The following is a 26,203-nucleotide window of genomic DNA, read 5'->3' on the forward strand; positions in this document are numbered from 1 at the left end:
ATGACAAATACTTGGATTGCAAGATGTTTCATCATTCTAAATTTTTTATGGTTAACTTTAACCCTTTAATTGCTACGGTCGAGTTAACTCGAGCACGGAAAAAAATGGCAACCTCATGTGGATACCCCTTGCAGATTATGCAAATTTTATAAAACACAATTATTGCCATTTTTGTGAGTGAACAAGTGCATATCAAGAATGTATGATGCTGTATGGACTTCTTGCTTGTAAGAATTTTAATTGATTTTATTTATAAATTTTTTGCAAAATTAATTCAGCATATGGGACAATGTCAGTAGAATATAAAATCAGCAGTTAAAGGGTTAAATTCCTTACATTATATATAATTCTGAAATATCTACCAGCTATTGGGTAGCAAAACCTGGTCATCTTACTTTAATATTTTGTAGGCCATTTTGTGAGTCAAGAAATGCCTATTTGATTTTTACGGAAATCTGATATGAAAGAAATAAAACTCTGTAGTGCAGCACAATGTCAGAAATTTCAAGGCTTCGCAAATACCATGAGACATGGAAGTTTCAAAAGTATTTGAAACTAGGAGCATGCTGGATGAGAAAGTGAAACATATTTTGCCTGTGCAAATATTCATGTGTGAGTGAAGTAATATGTAAACAAATAGATGGTATGATCATATTAATCAGAATAAATGATCTGCAAAGAGAAAGTATGGTATGAGATGATATCAGAATTGCTGAGTGAGATAAAAAAGAGGAGCAAAAAAGTAAAGATTGCAAATCAGTTACCAGAGCATAACAGGGTGAGCTGAGATCTACAAATGAGTCAGTTAATAGCTGGTGTAGGAATGGTGTGCACTTATGTTAATGTAGGGTAAGTGATAATCTAAAGGATTTATACTTGTAAGATAGCTTGCACGTGAACGGTTTTGATGTCAGGTGCACGGAAAACTAGATACGTCTGGATGGTTGCATGAAAGTATGAATGCATGCATTAAATTAACTGGCAGAAATTGTGAGTGTAATGACAGAGTTAGAGAGAGAAAATGATAGCTTGTTAGAAAAGTGTACGTTGTGAAAAGAGGAAGAAGAAATTGGTTGAAGAATCAATTTCTGGCTACCTGTTTGAACTGGACGTGCTTCAAGGTTGTGAAAACTGATCAACCTGGTTATGACTAGCATTGCATGTATACTAATGCCAAAAGCATCAGGAACAAAGATTAGGAATTTTTAAACTGGTATATGTAATAGGAACAAATATTACTGGCATTAGTAAGACAAGATAGAAAGTACAGGAGTTTTGCAAATGACAGCTGAAGACTTAAATCCAACCAGAACAGAAATCTCCACTGGTCATGGTGCAGTAATCTACTGTTTATCTGACCTTCAAAAACAATAACTCTTCAATAATCAAAAAGGCAAGCTGCCTTCCCAGTGTGGTTGGATGAATAGTGAACTACTGTATATGAGTAATACATGCAGCAGGCTTGAGACCATTTGATGAAAGAGAAATTAATGAGATAAAATATGCAGTTGAATGCTGCTACAAGACTAGGATCATTTACAGGACTGAACTGCATTACACATAAATCTTAAGGATACAAAGAGAATTATCATTTCGGGTGATTTTAACTGTTAGGATACATATGAAAAAATTTATAAAATTACTTTGAGCAGCATGTGATGGAACTCTCAGTACAAGAACTGAGATCTGCTAATAGAGTCTGAGAACCTCTCTGCAGATATATACAAGTTTAACATTATGCCTTCAACTGGTGAGTGTGATCATGCAATCTTGATTTAGGAGGTAATGATGAATGTGAGCCCTAACTAAGAAGGAACGTATGGAATTATGGGACAGCTGATAAACTGAAAAGGCAGTTTGAAGCAGCGCATGAAAGAACCATCAGCAAGACACAGTAAGAAGTCGAAGGATGTTTGAAGGAAGCAATATCTAACTGCATCCTCAAGAATTAGGAGAATAAATGGTGTGAGAGTTCCTTGAATAATACTTTAAAGCAAGAGCTGCAAGAAAAAAATGCTGTGGATCTGATATTGTGAAAAGAATGATGACAAGGATTGGGTGGACTACAATGAGAAGCCAAATCATTATACAAAGAAGTTAGCCAAAGAGGCCAAAAGGAAATCCAAAAGAATTTTATTATTACCTAGCAAGCAAATGGAAAAACGATCATGGAATATCATTCAACATTCCTTAGTGAATGTGGATGACAGAAAAGAGACAAATCAACTAGAAATAACTCAACCGTCAAGTATTCAATTTAACGAGGAATAATTTTCAAACAATCCCACTAATTCTCTGGATGGCAAAGACAAATGTAAAAACTATTACGATCTCTGGATTTGAATACAGCAGTTAGATTGGGTGAGATATTGTCACAAGCACTGAAAGAATGTTCCAGAGTAAGCAATGCCACTGATCTGGTTGTTTAATTTGAATCTAACAAACATTATTCCCAAGTGGAAAGAGAGCAAGATAATTCCAATATGAAAGGGTAGGGTTAGGAATGAAGCAGCAAATTATAGATCAATGAGTATCTCTGGTCCTCAAGCTTTTAGAGAAGCTGAATTGCAACCACAGGCAGGCAACACTAGTATCCTCCATAGAAGATAGCATGAGCTCTTTAATCCAGTGAACGCATCTAAACCTTGCCAAGGCATTCAAACAGAATTCTGTATACAAGGCTGTTATACAAACCAAAGAGACTATAATGCAAAGTAAACTGCACACAAAGATAGGAAAATGGCATACTGACAAGCATCAGAAATTGATGTATGAAGATGCTGAGTCTAAGAGAATGAAAGCAGGCAGTGTGTACCAGTTTTGTACTCTGACCATTGTTATTTAACATATAATAATGATACTGAGGATGGAAGAGAGCAAATGTTTTTTAAACTATTTTGAGATGGAACCCTATATAAAAATATTTCTTTTGCAGTGAACATTTTCATAAAATTACACAGACTTGCAAAATTCGAGTCATGAAAAGTTGTCGGGAAACTATCAACTGTTTCTGATTTATTTTTTGACAACGGATTTCAAATATCTCTTCCATTTTTCTCTATTATGTAAGGATTTTTCAGAAAATGGATCTCAATATTACAGTAAAATAGCTTTAAACGCATTATATTAAGTAAAATAAGTATTAAAAATTTTCCGTAAACATTTTTGGAATGAAAGTATTTGAAAAAAATGTTTTAATTAAAGATTAATCTATAGTATATACTTTATATTTCATTGCGGTGTCTTTTTCTTTTTCCTTCAAAGCTTCTTTTTGAACTTTTTCTGTGAAATTCTTTTCCTCTGTGCAACATCCGTGGTCATCTCTATGCAACATCCAGCAATAGTCCATATCATGTTGACATTCCACCTGCCCAAACCTTCTTTCCATCTGCTTGATATCTTGGTGGAATCGCTCTCCTTGCTCTCTGCTGACAGTTCCCAGATTCTCAGTGAAGCAGTCTAAATGAGAGTTGAGAAAGTGCATTTTTAAGCTCATGGAGCATCCCAAATACTTGAATTTCTGTAGCATGTCTTCTACAATCATTTTCTAGCTGGGGTCCTTGTGATTTCCTAAAAATTTGGTCATCACCTCTTTCAAAGCTTTCCACGCTTCTTTTTCAACAGTTGCCATTTTTTGTTCAAAACAGTTTATCCTTCATAAGTTTCCTGATGTCCAGACCAATAAAAATACCTTCTTTCAATTTTGCTGTAGATAATCCCAGAAATTTTGCACAGATATATTTAAAACACTCTCCCTCTTTCAACTAAGCCTTGACAAACTGCTTCAATTCCAGCTTTATGTGAAGGAGGGTAAAAGGATTTTTTCCCAAGCAACCAAAGTTCCGTGCAACACATTTTTACTTCCAGATTCTAATGCAACTCTTTCTGGCCATTCCTTCTTGATCCAATGTTGCTTTCGATTTTGACTGTCCACTCGCACAAAAAGCACGGGTATTTGTGTATCCTCTTTGTTAGATGAATTTTTGCAACCTCTTTAAGCCATTACAAATATCACTTAAAACACAGTTAAACGAATTTTAAATGAATGACATCCGCACTATTACACGACACTACGTAAAAATATTAAAAAACCGGAAACACATTCAATTAAATTTTCACACTAACTAAGAAAATTATGCCACCATGAAATATGATAACCTTAGTAATCAATGACTAAAGTTCAACTAAAGAATCACACAAGAAAATGTGCTGTGACAACAGGAAAGTCATCCATTATCTCGGCAAATCAGATTCAAAGTAGCCATCTGCACTTTTATCTGCATTCCTTCCTCACTCCCTCTCCTATCTTAAGAATGAGGAGTTTTGTGGAAATTTCTTTATTTACCATAAAAACCTTTTTATGGTAAATAAAAAGTACTTCAAAAAAGCACTTATACAACTAATTAGCTGGAAATAAAGGAGAATGAAAATAAATACCAATGCACTGAATTTAAATCCAAATAGTACTAATAAAAATGATAAAATTAGTAATTGGGTAAAATTGGTGGGTGATGGAATTTTTTTACTATTTTTTCTGAACTCAGCACCTAAAAATCTATAAGAATCAATTATTACTTCTCAGACAACTTTTCCATCGCAGGCCTGTGTTATTAGAAAGGAATCCTGACAATATGACAATGAACCATTACCTACAAAATATTTTAATCAAGAAAAATTATACACAAATAATAAAGTATAGTTGTTCCAGAAATAATTTAATAAAAACTTTGTATTTTTTGTATTCAGTGAACTATTTTTAACCTACCTCTTAATGAAGTGCAATTTATTTAGATGAAAAAAAAAAAAAAAAAAACTGAATTCATAACAATTTAATTTACTAATCTGAATGCATGCTGGATGTATAAACACCAGGTATAGTCTGCAATTACATTTTGGATTTTGTTTCAATAGCTTAAAATGTTAGATCTGTATCCAAGAAAATATTTCATTTCCAAATAGATTGACTAGCTTCAAACAGTAGAAAAATAATATAAGTCAAGAATTAGGCTCAAAAAGTTGAAAAAATAATAATTCTGATTATTAAATCCCAGTGTATTAGGTCAATAGCTAGTGAGAGTCAAGTAATTTGGCTTACGAATACCTAATGAATCTCAGAAAAGGTGGTTGATTAGTTGGTTGTTTACACCATGCCAAAGCTACTGAGACTGGAGGCTAGTGTACTATGTCTATATTCTTTCTCAGAGTGGTCTGCATATCATGCAAGTTGAAAAACTCTTCATATGAAACCAGCTAATTCCCCTTAGTTGAAAAATGTAACATGTTCCTCTCTCTCATACTAAAATGGAGTATAGCACAAGTTTTCTAACCAAAGAGCATTGTCACTACCAACCATGCTAGAGGTGCTAGGATATGATGGTTAAATCTTATCTCCATAGTTTGTTATATCAATTATATCCCATATTTGCTATTTTGTTTTACACGAGAACCTAGATTTCCAGAAGTGAAAACCATCCAAGTGATTAATTATTTTTAAAAATTCCTCTATTGTTCTTATGAAGACATATTTTTCAATGAATCAACACACAAGAGATTGTTTATTTGTAATGCACTAGTACTGTGGATAAATTTGAAGACATGCAGATCATAATCTCTGAAATACATGAGATGGAAGGTTGTTAAAATGACAGTAGTAGACAGAAATGAGTAAAGAAGAAAAATCTGTTCATGTTGAAGCTAAATGCAAAAATGTACCAACCAGTTGTGACACATACTGCTTAGAAAGAAGTGAATAGCCATTCCTATGGACAAGATACATAGTGCTATGTAACAAGTCGTGTTTGTAGCTGGTATAAATTGGAGGAAAACATGATGCACCCAAGTCAGTGCAATTGTGTCTGGGTGAAATGGCTGTGAGAAGGGAACTGAAGGAGTTTGATAGGATGCCATGTTGCAAGCCTATCTGATCGGCAAATTGAGCCATCAATTGGGAATATGCAAGCCACATTACCCAAAACAACATCCCACATCAACAATCAGTGATACAATATTGAGATGGATCAGCATGGAATCAACTGCAAGTGTTACCTGCAGTGGGTGACCCACCATACTCAACGAAAACATGACAATATGGTGCTACGAAGGATAATATATAAAAACTGCCACAGGTTGGCCGACAAACTGAATGCAGAATTCTGGGAATTGACTGGAACACGAATCTGCACAGAAACATTCAGAACTGAGGCTCAACAAAACATGGGTTTCCATGGTAAAAACTGGAATATGCAAGTCCCACATTACCCAAAACAACATACAGCATCGTCTTAAATGGAGCAAACAGCATGAATGGTAGAACTTGGAAAGCTGTGTTATGAGGCGATGAATCACGTTACACCTTATTCTGAGCAGATGAATGGGTGTGGCAGATGGCTAGTGGACATCTGTTACCAGAGTGCTTAATCCCAAGTATGAAATTCAGAGGGATGACAGTATGGTCTTGTTTGGCCTTGGACCTCTGTTTGTGGTGCCATGAACATTGAATTTATTATTACGGGCAACTCCAGGGAGTCCTTAGACTCATCGATGAAGGCCCCAAATCATGTTCATCATAACTATTTGACATTCATACAGTATCTATCATACCTTGCCTTAAACTCATTCACTGTCACAGCATCCACCACAGACTCTGGCAGCCCATTCCACTCATTCACCACTCTAAAAGTAAAGAACCCAGCTCTAACGCCCTTACTAACCACACTTTTGCCCAGTTTCCATGGATGTCCTCTAGTCCTCCCACAACCAGCAATGTTCTCAAAAATATCTTCTGAATTAATTTTATAGAAACCCTTCGGTAATTTGAATGTCTCAATCATATCTCCCCTCCTCCACCTATCAACCAATTTTTTCAACCCACAAATCCTCAACCTGTTCTCATAAGGTTCATTCCACAGACCTGCTATCATCTTGGTCACTTGCCTCTGGATCCTCTCAACCTCCTCCCCATCAAGAAGAAACCTAAGTGACCAAATCTGGGCATAGTAGTCGAGATGGGGTCTTATCAAGGCTCCATACAGAGAAACAATAACCTGCTTGTCAACGTATTCTTCAGTAACCAAGTGATTTCATGTGCTGATTTAGCCACTTTTGCAATGTGCCCACTAAACTTCAATTCCCTATCCACCAACACTCCCAAATCCCTGGCCTCATCAATCTCCTGGAGTATGGTTCCACCAATGTGATATACTGCTGCTATTCTTTTCACCCCAAAATGCATAACCTTACACTTTGCCACATTAAATTGACATCCATTTTCCCTAGCCCAGTCCTCCAAACTATCCAAATCATCCTGTAAAATTTTGACATCCTGTGCACTCACAATTGCTCTACCCAACTTTGCATCATCAGCAAACAAGTGAACACTTCCTATCAGATCCTTTCCTATATCATTAATGAACAAATTGAAAAGTGGTGGTCCAAGAACAGATCCTTGTGGCACACCACTAGTCACAGGCCATCTTGTGGACTCTACTCCTGAATAAACCACTCTCTGATATCTCTCCGTCAACCACCCTTCTATCCATCTCACCAACCCTATATCCATCCCCATATGCTGCAATTTACTGATTAGAATTCCATGTGGTATCCTGTCAAAGGCCTTAGCAAGGTCCAGTAGAATCACTGTAAACCCATTACCTTTATCCAGTTCAGCAGTCACTGTGTTATAAAATGAGAGCAAGTTACTGAGGCATGACCTACACTTCACAAATCCATGCTGTCCCCCATTTTCAATCCAATCTTGTATTTTTCTCTTGACTATTTTCTCCAAGACCTTGATAATGATTCCTGTTATGCTGATTGGCCAGTAATTTTCAACAGTAGCCTTGAAACCACCTTTATACAGCAGAACTATTTTCCCTCTTTCCACCCCCTTGGGACTGACCCAGACCTGAGGCTCGAATTAAACAAAATGGTCAAGGGCACTGACAAGTCTTTAGCCGCTTCACATACAACACGAGTTGGTATACCATCCAATCCCACAGATGTATTGACATTGAGGTTCTGTAACAGACTATTTACCTCTACTTCATTCATCACAATTCCAGTATAAGCTGTTGGTTCTTCCATTCCTGTAATGTCACCACCTGGATGATATACTCTTGCAAAGTGCTCGCTCAGTAATTCCACTATATCGACTGATTCAGTTACCTCCCTACCCTCAGCATTTTTTAAAATCATTCTGCCATGAACATTTTTCCTTTTACTTGCAACATATTGAAAAAACTGTTTGGGATTCTCTTTAGCCTGCATGGCCAATTTTCTTTCGTAATCTGCTTTTGCTATTCTTACCACCCTTGTTACCATCCTGGCCTGAGCTTTATACTGTTCCTGCTGGTCACCTTTCTCCTTAAATTCCGTCCACAATTGTTTATTTTTTTGCAGCTCAAGCTTAATAGTGTTATTCATCCATTTAACCCCTACTTGATTTATTATTCGGACTCTTGGTATACAGTCAACCATTGCCTCCTGCAAACACTTCTTAACCACCTCACATGCACTATCAACATCCAGCCCTTCCAGTTTTACACGCAATGGCACTGAGCCAAGCACACTCCTAAGCTTGTCATACTTACCAGCCTGGCAATTCCACACGTACCCTGTCATAATTGTAAATTCCACTCCTTTAGCCACCTCCCAAGTCATGACCTTATCATCACTCTCACCAATTGGTGGAAACATGGTCATGTTCATTACAGCCACATTCTCAGATGCAATTACTAGGTCAAGCACTCTCTGCCCCGTGGTATTTTCCACTACATGCTGTCGCAGATAGTTGTCCCTTAATAACCGCATAAAATCCAATTCCTTCCTTCCTCCCATGTGCCCTCTCCTCTTTCCAGTCAATGTTACCATAATTGAAATCACCCATAATAATTACCCTCCTTCCAATCATTTCTTCTATTTGCCTATGCATACTATCTCCACCATGTTTTCCATCACCTGGTCTATAGCAGATCCCAATTGTATATTTTGTTCTGCTAGACTATCTCACACCAAATAGCCTCAAATGTGCTCTTTTCTCTATCCTGCAGTTCAACTTCTATACTCCTTGGCTGCAACTCATCAGCTATCATCAATAACACTCCTCCCCCCTTGTTATTCTCCCTGTCACTCCTGAACACGCTATACCTGTCGCATTCAATCCCACTAGCTTTATCATCTTCTGTCAGCCATGGTTTCACTAATACCAACAACCTGTGGCCTGGAAGTGCCAACCAAGGCCAAAAACTCTTCCTTCTTGTTCCTAATACTCCTGGCATTAGTGTACATGAATTGCAGAAGCCCATTAGTCCCATCCCTACTTTGATGCCTTATACTAACTATCCCATTCTGATTTGTTGTCCTTCGTGCTCGCTCGGGCATATTATACTCATTCATACACTCAACTGCCTCCCTAAAGTCTGCATATCTACCCCCCCTTAATAAATCTAGTTTCCCTGAGTCTGTACATCCACTTCCACTTCATTCATCAACACTTTTTCAAGCCTCCGTACACCAAATCCATTCAAATGTAACCCATCCATCTTATATAAATCCTTTCGCCCATCAAACTCACTCCACACATCCACAAATTCCACACCACTCTCCATGCATAAAGTCATTGGCAATTATGGCCCTCCTAAACACTTCACTGTCATACCATGGAAAAATACTCACCATCCTAACTCTCTCACTCTTCTCTTTTGCATCCTCTATCATTTCCATTTTGTCTTCTTTCAAATCATTTGTTCCTGCCACGATTTTCATCTCTTTCACCCTCTGTTTTTGCACTCTAATAGATTTGCTGATGTCCGTTATGTTCACACCTGGCTGGTACGATTTTGTCAAACTCTCAACTATCACACCTCTTAACAGCGAATCTCCATACAGCACTCGCTCCTTCATTTTATTTACGCTTACGAACATTCTATTATTTCTCGTAACAGACTTTTGCCGTTTATTAGTCGGTACGTTCAGCACACATTTTTCCATACGCTCCAGTTGCCCCTTTGCTCTGTGTATTGCTCCGCTCAACCGTGCGATTTCACTACTTGCATCTATCTCACCATTTTCATTATCAATTGAATCATCCATTCATTCTGTATTTCTACCTTCATTTACACTTTCAACAACGCTCTGGTACTACCTCGCAATTCCTTATCACATCGCTATTTTCTATATTCTGACTATCTTTAACGATATCTTTAACGATATCACTATCAGAATGAGGATAACAAAACACACTTGATATCCTCATTCCCCTTACACTTTCTGCACATATTAACTCCACTATCACCATCTAACCAGACTCCCACCGCTCTTCGCAAAGCATACATCTCACAGACAGCACATTGCATAAATGCTTTTATATCAAAACTCTTAAGCAAACATGGCGACCTGGCCGCCTTTTTTTTTTTTTTTTTTTTTTTTTAAACGGTGCCATATGTACGCTATCTTATCTTAAAAATAATAATTAAAATAACACAGAAAACACACCAAAATTGCACGGACACACCAAGAAACAAAAAGCAAACAATACTACGTAAAATTCTAGTAAAATTGCCAATGATAACATAAAATACTACTAATCTTTTCAGGAGCTCTCGACAAGCTGACGATCATATCAGTGCGACACCTACCGACGTATATATACATGAATTCCCAGATATCTGAACATTCTGGACAATGCAATGCTTCCTACTTTGTGGCATTTCTATAGAAATGAATATTGTCTCTTTCAGCAAGGCAGTGCACTGTTTCATAAGGTTGCTAATGTAAATGAGTCATTTGTGGATACCTGTGGGATGAACTGGAATGTCAGGCGAGGTCAAGGAATATCTGCCCCAGAGTCCAGGACCTCATTACATAGATATAGGAAGAATGGTCCAAAATTCCCATTGATCCAAAGTATGCCCCATAGGATTACTGCAGTCAATGCAGTGCAAAGAGGTCCCACATCTTATTAAGGTGGGTGCCATGGCTGTTTGTTCCTTAGACTATGGTGTTCATTGACGTCTTATCAAGCAGTATGTCCTAATAATTATCAGTGTTAATTCTGTAGAAGAATGACCACAAAAATATCTATAGAAAATGCAAGCAGTAGAAACTGAATAATTATGTGAATGCCAATGAAGTGAACTGGTGAGACAGGCTGTTAATCAAAATGGTCTCTTCTATACTGAGTCAATTATTTTATGTTTGTTCCTTAGACTATGGTGTTCATTGACTTCTTACCAAGCAGTATGTCCTAATAATTATCAGTGTTAATTCTGTAGAAGAATGACCACAAAATATCTATAGAAAATGCAAGCAGTAGAAACTGAATAATTATGTGAATGCCAATGAAGTGAACTGGTGAGACAGGCTGTTAATCAAAATGGTCTCTTCTATACTGAGTCAATTATTTTATGTTTGTTCCTTAGACTATGGTGTTCATTGACTTCTTACCAAGCAGTATGTCCTAATAATTATCAGTGTTAATTCTGTAGAAGAATGACCACAAAATATCTATAGAAAATGCAAGCAGTAGAAACTGAATAATTATGTGAATGCCAATGAAGTGAACTGGTGAGACAGGCTGTTAATCAAAATGGTTTCTTCTATACTGAGTCAATTATTTAAAAAAAAAGATATGCTATGGATCTCCCAAATTGTCAGAATAGTATTCAAACATTTGAAAAGATTGTCAATTTGTACTGTAATTCACATGAAAAATAAAAAACATTTCTTAGTTGCTAAGAAGACAATGCTTTATATGCTCATGTCAAGAGATTTGGAAATTATCAAAAGAAAAAATAGATGGCATTGATGGAGATGATTCGTAGTAGAGGTTCGGTGTAGTGGTTGAGACAGTTGTAGGTGTCCTCCTGCGATGAGTCTTCGGACTCCTTGGAGGTGTTAGGAAGAATAATAATTTCTTGAATTAACATAAAAAAAAAAAGAAAAACACAAGGGAGAATACTATTTATTTAAGGCCATATATTTCAGCTTGAATATTACAGGCCATCTTCAGTGGCAAACAACTGTTAATTACAAAATAGAATGTGAATAGATGATTTGAAAAAGTAAGAGCCACATGATGTTATACATAAAACAACACAATGGTATAACTAAGGAAAATTACAAATGTTGGTAATTCATTAGCTCTTTAAAAAAATAATAATAATAATAAATTATTGAGGTGTGATTAGAATAAGAGACTTTCTTGTATCTTAGATAGAGGCAAATCATTCCGATTTAAGTTCGGATAGTGAAGTAAAGTCTCAGCACTTTCTTTGAACAAATGTTCATATTTATACTGACAGCAATGAAGTAAGCATATTTCAGACCACAGGATGTTGTGGTCTATATCTATTCCATGTTGTGCCAAGCAAGATTTTTCAGATTTACTGTTGCTATGTAAGATTGATTGATGTTCTTGTATTCTCTTTTCCACATAGTATCCAGTTTGTCCAAAGTAAGAACAATGACAATCATAAGAAACTTGGTAGACACCAAAGCTGTTTATCGCTACAAGATGGAAACCATGCTGATAATTCGTTGATAGGATGAAAAGTAGCCACCAAATTGTATTTAAGAATTCTGGAAATGGGCTCCGAGATAACAGAAACATAAGGAATTGGAATCTGATGTACCGTTTCTTTGTTATTTGAGCTAGGATTATAGGAATTTACTATCTGTTGGATGATCCTTTCTAAGAAGCCACTGAGTTTCATATATCATTTTATGTTTAAAAGTTCCTGCTGTAATAGCTGCGGTGTAGAACAAATAGTATGAGCACATTCCAGCAAAGTTTTTATAATTCCAGTCTTTTGTAATGGATGGTGGGCTGATTGCTGTTGAATGTAGAGTATAGTGAAAGTAGGCGAAATTAATTTTTTTTTTTGAAAAGGTGAAAAAAAAACAAATTGAGAAAATCGTTGACCTTAACATCAAACTCCCTTTAAGGATTAGAGAGATAGGAAATCAAAACAGCTGTAAACATACTAGAAGTTTTGTGTAGGATTTCACTCTGTTCACTCATAAGTACTTTATATGCACTGTGCATTTTCCACTAATTAGTAAAAATATGTAGAAGGAATTGAAGTAAGATCAATAAGATAGTCATTTGTTGAGAAAAGATTTGTTTAGCAGGACAGAGTATAAAAGGAGAACCAAAAACCAGAAAATGATCTGACTAGTAATTGAAAATAGGCACTGAACTGGAGGTCAGAAAAGGTAAGATGGCATTCACAGGTGAATACAAGAATTCTGGGCAATGATGGAAAACAGCTCAGAAAAGTTTGGTCTCTAAATTTTGCTGAGACCAAAAAAAGCATGATTGGCATTAGGATGTGATGATTTTTTTTTCTGCTTCTGCATCTTTCACGAGATCTGTTTTGGATTTGACAATTTAGATGCAACCATATCAAGATTTAATGCAAGCAAGAAAAGACAGATTTGAAATCAATTTAAATCTATCTGGAGATTTCACTTTTATGGAAAAACTAAGACAACAGAAATTTTCTCAGGGGCTCAACATTGGTGAGTATGGGTGTGGCAAACCTGAGATACCCAAGCTAGACCTGATCTTACTTCATACAATATACACTTGGTATATAATATCTGAAGACTGGTCTTCTACTCTTCTTTCCCTCTACTCTCTCTTACTTCTTACTCTCGTAGACAGGCTTATACGTTGGTTATGCATTATTAAAACACTTAAGGAATTGAACAACGTAGTTAAAGATATAAATTAACTTATACTTTAATAAATATTTTCCGATATTTCGGCAACGTCACGTTGCCATCTTCTAAAGGAACTTACAAAAAAAAAGGCACGTGCACGTAGGCACTACAAACACAGTAACTGGGAATGAAGAGATGAAGCTATTGTTCTCCTAAAAGTCCTGATGGTGCCCTCTAGCAGGCTAAGTAGGTGTTCTTGGCCGTTGGGCTGAAGGTCTGCTGCTGTAAGCCTCCCAAATTTGGGGCAGACACATACAACCAAATTTGTTGAGGTTTGGAGAATTTCTTAGGGCTGAGGCTGATTCCATAAATAGTCTTTCGAATTTGTATATGCTACAGTGTATTACTGTAGCTTTCTTCCACCGTATTCTGTGGCGTGTATCCAGAGCATGGTCTGCAAGACCAGAATGGCTGTACTTGTGAAACAGGATGTAGTCCTTATGTTCAGAAATTCTGACATTCGCTGTCCTGCCTGTTTGGCCAAAGTAAGACAGTTTACAACTGCAAGGGACCTGGTATACACCAGGTAGGTCTAGGAGAAGTGGTTGGTCTTTAGTGGAGCGGATAAGGGATGCCAATTTTCTGTAAGGTTTGTAACAGGAGGTCAGGTCATGCTTTTTTAAGATTTTGGTAATCTTTTTCGAGGTGCCTTGGATGTAGGGAATGGCGATGGATTTAGAGTAATCCTTGTTGTGGAGGGGGGGGGGGGGGGTAGCCATTGGCTGAGAAAGTGTTGAAGATGTGATTTAGTTCAGTATTTAGGGCCAAGTCGTTTGAACAGATTAGTTTAGCCCTGTTGTATAGTGTTTTCACTACTCCATATTGTTGTGGGGGAGGGGGATTGTTGGTGAATGTATCTGCCTGTATGGGTGGGTTTTCTGTAAACTGAGAAAACCAAGGTTCCATTAGGCTGGCGGGTGACTAGTGTGTCTAGGAAAGGGAGGCTGTTTTTTTCCTCTTTTTCCAGGGTGAATTTGATTCTGGGGTGTTGGATGTTTAAGTGTGTTAAGAAGGAGAGGAGTGTATCAGAGCCATGTGGCCAAATAGCGAACACATCATCAACATAGCGAAGCCATATGGTTGGTTTTTGTGGGGCAGAGGCTAAGGCTATTTCTTCAAAGGTCTCCATAAAGAAATTGGCCAAGGGTGGGGAGAGTGGTGAACCCATGGCTGTCCCTCTATTTGTTTGTAGAATTTACTTCTTACTCCTTCCCCCCAGTGCTATTACAGCAACTCGAGGGCAAGGGGGTGACTCTTTCCTCTCAAACTGTAGTTTCCAATATCTACTAAAAAAGGCAAGCCTAGTTGTCTTAAGGTGGCAGCCCCACCACTAGGATACCTATCATTATGCTAGTCACTTGACACAGGGAAACACGTATTACTTTCAAATCTCAACGAAATCCAAACCGGACAGAAAACATGGGAAACAACCGCAAATTGGAAAAGGTTAAGAAACTTTGGAAAAAGCAAAACGTGGTGAAATATGCTATATGGAACATTAGAAGCATAGCACATAAAGAAGAATTAGATAAAATTTTAAATGACAAAAATATAGAAATTGCAGTTCTTACATAAACAAAAAACTACAATATCATATATAGTGGAGTGGACAAACAAATACATGCAAAAGCTGGTGTAATGATTTTGATCCATTAATCAATTAAAGCGAAAATAACTCATTATACATACTGGAATGAAAGAATATTAGAAGTTTGATTAAAATTAAATAAAGAACATTTAACAGTGTATGCCCCTGAAGGAGGAAAAGAAGAAGAAAATGATTACTTCTACAAAGAATACATGAAAAATTAAATAAAACAGACCATATAATTATAGCCGGAGATCTTAATGCCAGAATAGGAATGAAAAAAAATTAACAATGATATACAAAAATTTGGAGAACCAACAGTAAACAAAAATGGAAAGCGACTCATTGATTATACAATATATAATAATTTAAAAATAATGAATACATTATTATTATTATTATTTGACACCTCCAGAGCGTCCAAAGACTCATCGAGGGAGGACACCTGCTCTACAACTCTGTTTACACCAACTGACTGCAATTACACCAATGCCATCTAGTGCCGACCACCACCACTAGTTTTTCCACAGACAATCACAATATCCATGCCCACGGTGGGATTTGAACCCACAGCCTTTTGGCTGGAGAGCGAATACGCTAACCACTCGGCATACATTTTACAAACATAAAAATATACATAAATATATGTGGTGTGCAATAGGACAAAAATCAATAATAGACTACTTTATAGCAAATGAAAAAGCTGCAAACCTCTTCCTAGACGTTAAAGTTAGAAGAGGGCTAGAAATTGACACATATCACTATTTAGTACAGGCAAAACTAAGATTTCCACCAAACTGGCTACAAAAAATAAACTAACCGGAGAAACAAAATCTAATTACAAAGTAAGACTACTAAATGATTCAAGCATAAGAAATTTATACCAACAGAGGATTAATAACTACTTAGAAAAAATACAAGAAAATTAACATTGAGAAAGAATGGAATAATATAAAAGAAATTATCGCATCAGCAACATATGAAAGTCTAGGAACACACAAAAAATATCATAAAAATAAAAAATTACACATATGGGACAATGAAATAAAAACAATAATTGAAAATAAAAAGCTGGCTTTTAAAAGATGGTTAAGTAGCAAAAAACAAGAAGATGAAATTGAATATAAAAAAAGACAAGCAATAGCCAAAAGAGAAACCAGAAAGAGACACAGAGAAAGCTGTGGAAAATTTGTATCATATCTAGAAAATGACATATACAAAATAAGACACAGTGCGTACAAAATACTAAAACAGATATAAAAGAAACTGCATATATAAATTGTGAAATAGATGTAAAAGAATTCTTGGATTGCTTTACAGATCTTTGGACGGATAATACTGGCATCAAAAATAATTACACCAGAAACTTACAAAATACCTTAAATGATATGATAACAATCAAAGAATTGAAGGATAACCTAAATAAAATAAAAAAATGGCAAATCAGCAGGAGAAGATAGGATAAACTCTGAACTATACAAATTTGCCGGAAAAAAATTTCAAAGATTACCAAAATTTTTAAATAAAATATATACAAATGGACAAATATTTATTTACCTATATTTAAAAAAAGGGGATAAAACAAAACCTGCTAACTACAGAGGTATCAGTTTAATGAATACATGCTACAAAATATATAGCAGAATACTTAATGAAAAACTAAAAATATATAGTGAAAAAATATTATTAGAATGTTAAAATGGATTTAGAAAAGGATGATCTACAATGGATGCAGCTTTCTGTTTAAAACTACTTATAGAAAAATAAAAGCATTTAATTTGGAAACTCATCTTTTGTTTATAGATTACGAAAAAGCATTTGACAAAGTAAAAAGATATATACTGTTTGATGTATTACAAAGAATAAATATACCTAATATTTTACTACATGAAATATTGAATATATACAAAGATAATGAAATAAAAATAAATGAAAAGTTGTCTGAAAAACAATCTATAAACCAAGGGGTAAGATAGGGACATCGAAAAGTGTTGGAGACCCTCTGTCTCCAACACTTTTCGATATTTGCATTAATGAAATATTAATACAGTGGAACACCTTAAACAAGCAAGGTATAAAAATTTCCAGGAACAACAAAATAAATACACTATTATTTGCAGATGATCAGGTAATAATATCAGATAAGGAAGACAATTTACAAAGAGCAATATATAATTTAAACATTATAGTAGAACAGTTTGGAATGAAAATTTCCATAGATAAAACTAAAACAATGGCATTTTGTGGATAAACTCCAATTAGAAGCAAAATAGTTAATAATAAAATAATAGAACAGATAAATATTTTCAGTTATCTTGGATGTGAAATATCATGTGAAGGTGAAAAAGACAAAATTAAACACTTCAAAATGTTTACAGATTATAAGCCTGATAAATAGAACACTCAACCCAAATATAGTAAAAAAAGAAACACGCTTGAAAATATACAATACTTCAGCAGTGCCCAAATTATTATATGGCAGTGAAATTTGGGCAATAAACAAACAAGATAAACAAAGAATAAAAAAAAGTATAATGAGATTTATGAGAAGAACTGCAAAATACACATTAGATCAAAAAAGGAACGAGGACATTTTAAAAGAACTAAAAACAAAATCAATAGAAGAAAAACTAAACAATTATAAACGAAACTGGATTGAACATGTAAACTGAATGGCCAACACCCAACATCCTAAACAAATACTAAAATATAAGCCAATTGGAAAGAGAAGGCAGGGTAGACCTCTAAAAAGTATCGATATTGGATGGATAATGAGACCAGAATAGACCAATATGGTCTATACCCGTAATTAGTATTATGATGAAGACAACAGAATAGATAATGGGTGAAATTTAAAGTAGCAAGGAGAATGAATGCTTCCATAGTTATAATTGTTTCAGTGATTTGTTCTGCACACACATTTGGATCAGAAGAATGAAAGCAATAACACAAGGAAATAAAGCATAGAAATCACATATATTGGATTTGAAGAAAGTTCTGGAATGGGTTAAAAAAAAACTTGAGGAATGAAGTCACATTATCAGTTAAACTTGTTACTGACCCAGGAATGACCTGTCATGTTTCTATATGAATGCTAAAGTATCAGAAAAAAGAAAACAAAAATGGGTGTATTGATTGAGTTCATTCACATAAAAATTGATGGAATAAGTAACATGGTTGGATGATGACAAAGACATCCTAACAGCAATAGAGATGGAAAGATAATATGTTATTCATGAAGACAGAAATGGTAAAAAGGGAGGTGGAGTGCTATTAATGATATAAAAAGAGTTATGTCCATACAAGGTAGAGATGAAAGGGGGAGGAATAGTGGAAGTGGTTTTCAAGCAGTATGAAGTGAGATAGAAGTGAACAGAATGAAATACTTCATTGGATGTTGCTATCATCATCATCAAATTCCTGACATATATGATAGTACTACATGAAAATTCTACATTATTACTAACTTCCTATCAAAAATTTTCCTCCAAATCAGTCTATTACTAATCAAGACTCCAACATTATCAGATCTTATATTTCTATCGTCTTAGGTAGGTATTCTCAACCTATGGTACAGGTATCACTGCCTTACTGGTACATCTAATATCTTGAATTAAATACAGTGGTACGCCACTGGAAAAGGTTGAGAACCCCTGGTCTAAGTCACTTTGTACCGTATCAATCCACCTATATCTTGGTCTTCCTCTGCGTCTTTTTCCTGCCAACCTGGCAGAGAACACTTGTTTTGCTAATCTTTCCTCATCCATTCTGTTTAAGTGACCATACGAGATTAGTTCTGCTAACGCATTCCTGGATACAATATCAAGTTCTTTCCTAATATCCTTGTTTTTAATATGATATTGCCATTGATGCCATCTGTTCATGCCTCTAATCTTTCTCAGGACTGTCGTATCTGCGGTCTCTAGTCTTTGGTCAAGAGTTTTACTTCTGCCCCAGCTCTCAGATCCATAAAGTTAAAACTGGTTTGAACACTGTCTTGTATACAGCTAATTTAGTGTTCCGACTAATTTCTCTCTTATTCCATATGAATTTATTCAGTTGACTTCCTACCATACCAGCTTTGTTGATTTTGTTGTCTATTTCTATATATAATTTACCATCTTCACTAAAAATCGTGCCTAAGTAGCTGAAATGGTTTACTTGTTCCACAGGTTCTCCGTTCACAACGATTCTGCGTATTTTCATTGTCTTTGTCTTTTTATTGCTGACCTTCATACCATATCTACTACAACAGTTTTTCAATTTAGTCAGAGAATCTTGAAAACTTGTAGCGGATTTATTTAGAAGTATAACATCGTCTGCATAAAGCAAAGAGTTGACATTAACATCTACAATCTGATATCATGTTTAATACCACTTTCCTTCATAATGTGATCCATATAGATAATGAATAACAGAGGGGATAATGTACATCCTTGTCTCACACCAGATTTAATATTAAACCATCTTCCTGTACTTCGTTCAATTATAACTGCGGACTTACAACTCAAATAAAGACTAAGTATTGCTTGATATAATGCCGCATTTACACCATATAACTGTAGCGTATTGAATAGCTTCTCTTGTTACCTTGTCATATGCCTTTTCCAGATTGACAAAACTTAAATACAGATCTTTGTTATATTCCCATGCTTTCTCAACTATTTGTTGCAAGGTGAAGAGCTGATCCTGACAGCCTCTATTTGGCCTGAATCCAGCTTGTTCTTCACCAAGGTTTTCTTCCACAATTCTTCTCAACCGTTTTCTCAAGTATACTGGCATAAATCTTGCCAGGAACACTCAGTAGGGAAATACCGCTGTAATTGTCACATTCAGTTTTATTTCCCATTTTGTATATGGGTACTATCAGAGCTCTACTTCAATCATTATGTTGGAGGTTTAATGGATTTTTTACAACACTCAAAAAGAATTAAATTAGAATTTAATAATTCCTATATTTCGTCCTAGTCACTAGGACATCTACGGGGATTACAAAAACAATTAATGTAACATGCACACAAAAACTTACAATACTAAGCCCAACCACGTGGGTTACACTAAAGTCCTATCTAGGTGGAGCGCCCTCTAAGGGCGGTAGTAGGTGGCCTGGAATGTAAGGTGGGACCTCTGGTGATGAGTGTTTCCCAAATCTTCGGAAGCTTAATGTAACCATATTTGTTAAGATTTGGTTGGTTTCTGAGAGCTGCTACTGCTTCTAAGAAAAGTCTCTTTTTCTTGAATTTGCTGTGGTGGAGCATGGTGGTTTTCTTCCATGATACTCTGTGAGTGGTGTCCAAAACATGGTCAGCATTAAACGTGTGGACAGACTTATGTGTTCGTCGAACATGTTGTTTATTATTTTAACGGTATAATAGAACACAGAAACTAAGTAAATAATTGATTTATTAACTTGATGCTGATATTTCGCTGGTATTATAACCAGCATCTTCAGAGCACAAAAACACTGTTTGTCACAATACGCGAGACTAAAACAACATGGTGTACATTAACAAAATTGTAGCAGCAACACAAAGACTAGAGTCCTGATTTTGGCGCCCTCTATCTGAAAAAAAAAAAAAAAAAAAAAAAAAAAAAAAAAAAAAAAAAAACGCTATCATATATTGCTAGAGTCCTAGAAAAGTGCTAGTTTTTCCTTAATATGACTGTCTCCCAGATCTTCGGCAAGTTAATACAGCCATATTTGTTGAGATTTGGAGTGTGTTTTAGGGCTTCTGTCGCCTCTAAGAACAATCTCTCTGATTTATATGGGTTTCTGTGTAGTACTTTTGTGTTTTTCCAGTTGATCCTGTGTGCAGGGGTATCCAGAGCATGGTCTGCTAGGCCCGACTTCCCATAATGATATTTCCGGACGTATCGTTTATGTTCGCTGATGCGGATATTCACAGTTCTTCCTGTTTGACCGTAGTAGGCTTGATTGCATGAGCAGGGTACTTGGTAGACTCCTGGATGTGATAAAGCAGGAATGCTGTCCTTGGGTGAGCGGATGAGGGTGGCCAATTTGCTACATGGTCTGAATGTAGTGCGTAGTTTATGTTTAATGAGAATTCTTGAGATCTTTTCGGATGTGCCTTTAATGTAAGGGATGGTGACTGTTTTGTTGTAGTTCTCTGTGGTGGATGGTGGGAGGGGTTTCTTAGGAGTGTTTAGTATTTTGTTTATTTTTTGTGGATTGTAGCCGTTGGCCAAGAAGGTGTGGCGTAAGTGAGTCAGTTCAGCAGTAAGAGCCTTGTCATTTGAACAGATTGCTCTCGCTCTATGGGTTAGCGTTTTTAATATGCCATATTGTTGAGAAGGATGATGGTGTGATTGTTTGTGTAAGTATCTGCCTGTATGTGTGGGTTTTCTGAAAACTGAAAATGATAAGGAACCATCTGGGAGACGTGTGATGAGTGTATCCAGGAAGGGCAGACAAACACCCAAAAATCCACTTTACTATGGAACCGGAAGCCAACAACTGTCTGCCCTTCCTGGATACATTCATCACACGTCTCCCAGATGGTTCCTTATCATTTTCAGTTTTCAGAAAACCCACACATACAGGCAGATACTTACACAAACAATCACACCATCATCCTTCTCAACAATATGGCATATTAAAAACGCTAACCCATAGAGCGAGAGCAATCTGTTCAAATGACAAGGCTCTTACTGCTGAACTGACTCACTTACGCCACACCTTCTTGGCCAACGGCTACAATCCACAAAAAATAAACAAAATAATAAACACTCCTAAGAAACCCCTCCCACCATCCACCACAGAGAACTACAACAAAACAGTCACCATCCCTTACATTAAAGGCACATCCGAAAAGATCTCAAGAATTCTCATTAAACATAAACTACGCACTACATTCAGACCATGTAGCAAATTAGCCACCCTCATCCGCTCACCCAAGGACAGCATTCCTCCTTTATCACATCCAGGAGTCTACCAAGTACCCTGCTCATGCAATCAAGCCTACTACGGTCAAACAGGAAGAACTGTGAATATCCGCATCAGCGAACATAAACGATACGTCCGGAAATATCATTATGGGAAGTCGGGCCTAGCAGACCATGCTCTGGATACCCCTGCACACAGGATCAACTGGAAAAACACAAAAGTACTACACAGAAACCCATATAAATCAGAGAGATTGTTCTTAGAGGCGACAGAAGCCCTAAAACACACTCCAAATCTCAACAAATATGGCTGTATTAACTTGCCGAAGATCTGGGAGACAGTCATATTAAGGAAAAACTAGCACTTTTCTAGGACTCTAGCAATATATGATAGCGTTTTTTTTTTTTTTTTTTTTTTTTTTCCCAGATAGAGGGCGCCAAAATCAGGACTCTAGTCTTTGTGTTGCTGCTACAATTTTGTTAATGTACACCATGTTGTTTTAGTCTCGCGTATTGTGACAAACAGTGTTTTTGTGCTCTGAAGATGCTGGTTATAATACCAGCGAAATATCAGCATCAAGTTAATAAATCAATTATTTACTTAGTTTCTGTGTTCTATTATACCGTTAAAATAATAAACAACATGGTCAGCATTCCCAATTCCCCACTCAGACCTATAGTAGATGCCACCAATGCACCTTGTTACAGACTGTCTAAACAGCTGGCTAACTCTCTGCCCCCCTCACCAGAAATTCGGCTTCCTATATAAAAAACTCGACCCACTTTAAAGCCCTCACAGAAAATTTAAACTTGAACAATACAGACATATTAGTAAGCTTTGATATCTCCTCTTTGTTTACCAATATTCCCTTAACTGACACTTTATCTCTCTTAGAAAACGTTTTCCCCTCTGACATCTTAGATCTCTTTTCCTTTGTCATCAACTCTGGGTATTTCTCTTGGAATAACAAAATCTACAAGCAGATAGAAGGAACCGCCATGGGTTCCCCCCTCTCACCCCCTTGCCAATTTCTATATGGAAGATTTCGAAAAACGAGCCATAGACTCAGCCCCACTCAAACCTTCTATCTGGCTAAGATATGTAGATGATGTGTTCTCCATTTGGCCTCATGGCAGAGACACGTTAGACTCCTTTCTCGGTCATCTCAATAGCCTACATCCAAGAATCCAGTTTACTATGGAAAAGGAAAAGAACAATTGTTTACCCTTCCTAGACACCTTAATCACGCGCCTGCCTAATGATACACTTGCCTTCACTGTATACAGAAAACCCACACACACAGGCAGATACATTCACAAACTCTCCCACCACCACCCCTCACAACAATATGGCATCATTAAAACCCTTACTAAGAGAGCCCACAATCTTTGTTCCAGTGGAACCGCCCTCACTACTGAGCTTAACCACATACACAGAACTTTCCTCTCCAATGGCTACAGCGAACACAGTATCAAAAAAATAATCAATTCCTCCCCCATTCCCTGTCCCTCTCGTCAACAAGATTTTAAAAATGCCATCACCATACCCTACATCCGAGGCACTTCAGAAAAAATAGCCAATATACTAAAAAAGTATAACCTACACACAGCATATAAGCCCTACTGCAAACTTGCTACCTTTATCCGTTCTACGAAAGATCAGCTCCCTCCTCTCTCTCTGCCTGGAGTTTACAAAGTACCCTGTTCCTCTAAGCTTGCGTACTTTGGACAGACAGGAAGATCAGCATTCATCCGCCCGGAGGAACACAAGTCGTACATCGTTAAACACAACTATGGCCATTCAGGCTTGGCTGACCATGTTTTGGACACCACCCACAGAGTATCATGGAAGAAAACCACCATGCTCCACCACAGCAAATTCAAGAAAGAGAGACCTTTCTTAGAAGCAGCATCAGATCTCAGAAACCAACCAAATCTTAACAAATACGGTTGCATTAAGCTTCCGAAGATTTGGGAAACACTCATTACCCCCCCCCCCCCCCCACCCCCCCCCCCCCCCACCCCCCCCCCCCCCCACCCCCCCCCCCCCCCACCCCCCCCCCCCCCCACCCCCCCCCCCCCCCACCCCCCCCCCCCCCCACCCCCCCCCCCCCCCACCCCCCCCCCCCCCCACCCCCCCCCCCCCCCACCCCCCCCCCCCCCCACCCCCCCCCCCCCCCACCCCCCCCCCCCCCCACCCCCCCCCCCCCCCACCCCCCCCCCCCCCCACCCCCCCCCCCCCCCACCCCCCCCCCCCCCCACCCCCCCCCCCCCCCACCCCCCCCCCCCCCCACCCCCCCCCCCCCCCACCCCCCCCCCCCCCCACCCCCCCCCCCCCCCACCCCCCCCCCCCCCCACCCCCCCCCCCCCCCACCCCCCCCCCCCCCCACCCCCCCCCCCCCCCACCCCCCCCCCCCCCCACCCCCCCCCCCCCCCACCCCCCCCCCCCCCCACCCCCCCCCCCCCCCACCCCCCCCCCCCCCCACCCCCATTGATCTGGTACTTATCTAATTCCTCAACTAGCTCCATTTCTTTGTTATTCAGACTTCTTATGTTGATAGTAACGATCTTTAACTCTGGTGATGTTGAGTTGGGGTGTGCTTTCAGATTTGTTTCAGTAGCTGACTTTTCGCTGTTCGCCTGGGTTCCCTGGCGAAAACAACGGGGGGGGGGGCATGTTTAACCGGGCGACGCCCCAGCCAGCATGAAATTTTGTCATGTTGTACCATCATTTTGTATTTTGGTTTAAGCCCATAAGAATACAATTGGTTGGTTAAATCCCAAATTGCCAGCCCATTCTCGTTTGTTCAGTATCCAGGTAAATACGCAACAGGGTGCACCACGAGAAGGTGAGGATTGGACATTATGTCCAAAGCCCTGGTCGGTTCTCCATATTCCTTTAAAGACTATGTGGAGGTCTCCTCTCAGTTATGCAGCTTTGACCCTTAAGCACCCCTGGATGTTGCTATAGACCCAGTAATGTGGAAGGTAGCAACCATGAAATGTATAAGCAAATAGGAAAAGGGTGCTTTTAATTATGATGATATAGTAAATTTAGTTTAATCCTTTATCCAAGTGTGAGCAAACAAAGTTTGTGCCTGAAAGTATTTTCAGGACTGGGGTAAGGTGGTATCTCCCATAATGCAAAACACATCTCCTTGCGGATATGTCTAATGTTATGCATTAAGGGAAGGGCCACTACCCAGACTAGTTTCGACCTTTATTGAGGTCTCTTCAGTGGGAGCCAGGCAGAAGCAATAGCAGGTCATCTCTACCTATAGAGAGTTATCAAATGGTGTGCCACCCTATTTTTAATAAATTACTCTGGATTTAGAGAAAGATGTTGAAAGTTTATTTTTCACTTGGTTAGAGTATAATAAATTTAGTTTAATCCTTTATCCAAGTGTGAGCAAACAAAGTTTGCGCTTGAAAGTATTTTCAGGACTGGGGTAAGGTGGTACAACACCAGGGCAACTCCTTGCAAAGGTGGAGCAAGCTACCAACACTCCTATCTCAGTATCTCCCATAATGCAAAACACATCTCCTTGCAGATAAAAAAGGGTGGCACACCATTTGGTAACTCCTATAGGTAGAGATGACCTGCTAATGCTTCTGCCTGGTATCTCCACTTGGGCCTGGCTCCCACTGAAGAGACCTCAATAAAGGTCGAAACTAGTCTGGGTAGTGGCCCTTCCCTTAATGCATAACATTAGACAAATCTGCAAGGAGATGTGTTTTGCATTATGGGAGATACTGAGATAGGGGTGTTGGTAGCTTGCTCCACCTTTGCAAGGAGTTGCCCTGGTGTTGTACCACCTTACCCCAGTCCTGAAAATACTTTCAGGCACAAACTTTGTTTGCTCACACTTGGATAAAGGATTAAACTAAATTTATTATACTCTAACCAAGTGAAAAATAAACTTTCAAAATATGATGATATAGATTATGATGACAAGATAGCAAGCAAATAAAGAAAATGAATTTTGAGTT

General features: G+C 37.9%; 1 protein-coding gene across 3 annotated transcripts in view; it reads right to left on the reverse strand.

Moving 5' to 3' along the window:
- Positions 1 to 26,203, reverse strand: part of unk (RING finger protein unk) — a 343,825-nt gene that overhangs the window by 271,190 nt on the left and 46,432 nt on the right. The window contains exon 1 of one of the 3 annotated variants that reach the window (XM_090411600.1): positions 4,576 to 4,684. The exons of the other annotated variants lie outside the window; for them this stretch is intronic. Coding sequence (XP_090267726.1) covers positions 4,576 to 4,595 — 20 coding nt within the window. The 5' untranslated portion in view covers positions 4,596 to 4,684. Of the gene's footprint in view, positions 1 to 4,575; positions 4,685 to 26,203 lie in introns of those variants that run through there. 3 annotated transcript variants of the gene reach the window in all.

This window comes from Typopeltis vanoorti, chromosome 21 (assembly GCF_054136105.1).
Source record: "Typopeltis vanoorti isolate ZY-2024b chromosome 21, IOZ_Tvanoo_1.0, whole genome shotgun sequence".
NCBI lineage: Eukaryota > Metazoa > Arthropoda > Arachnida > Uropygi > Thelyphonidae > Typopeltis > Typopeltis vanoorti.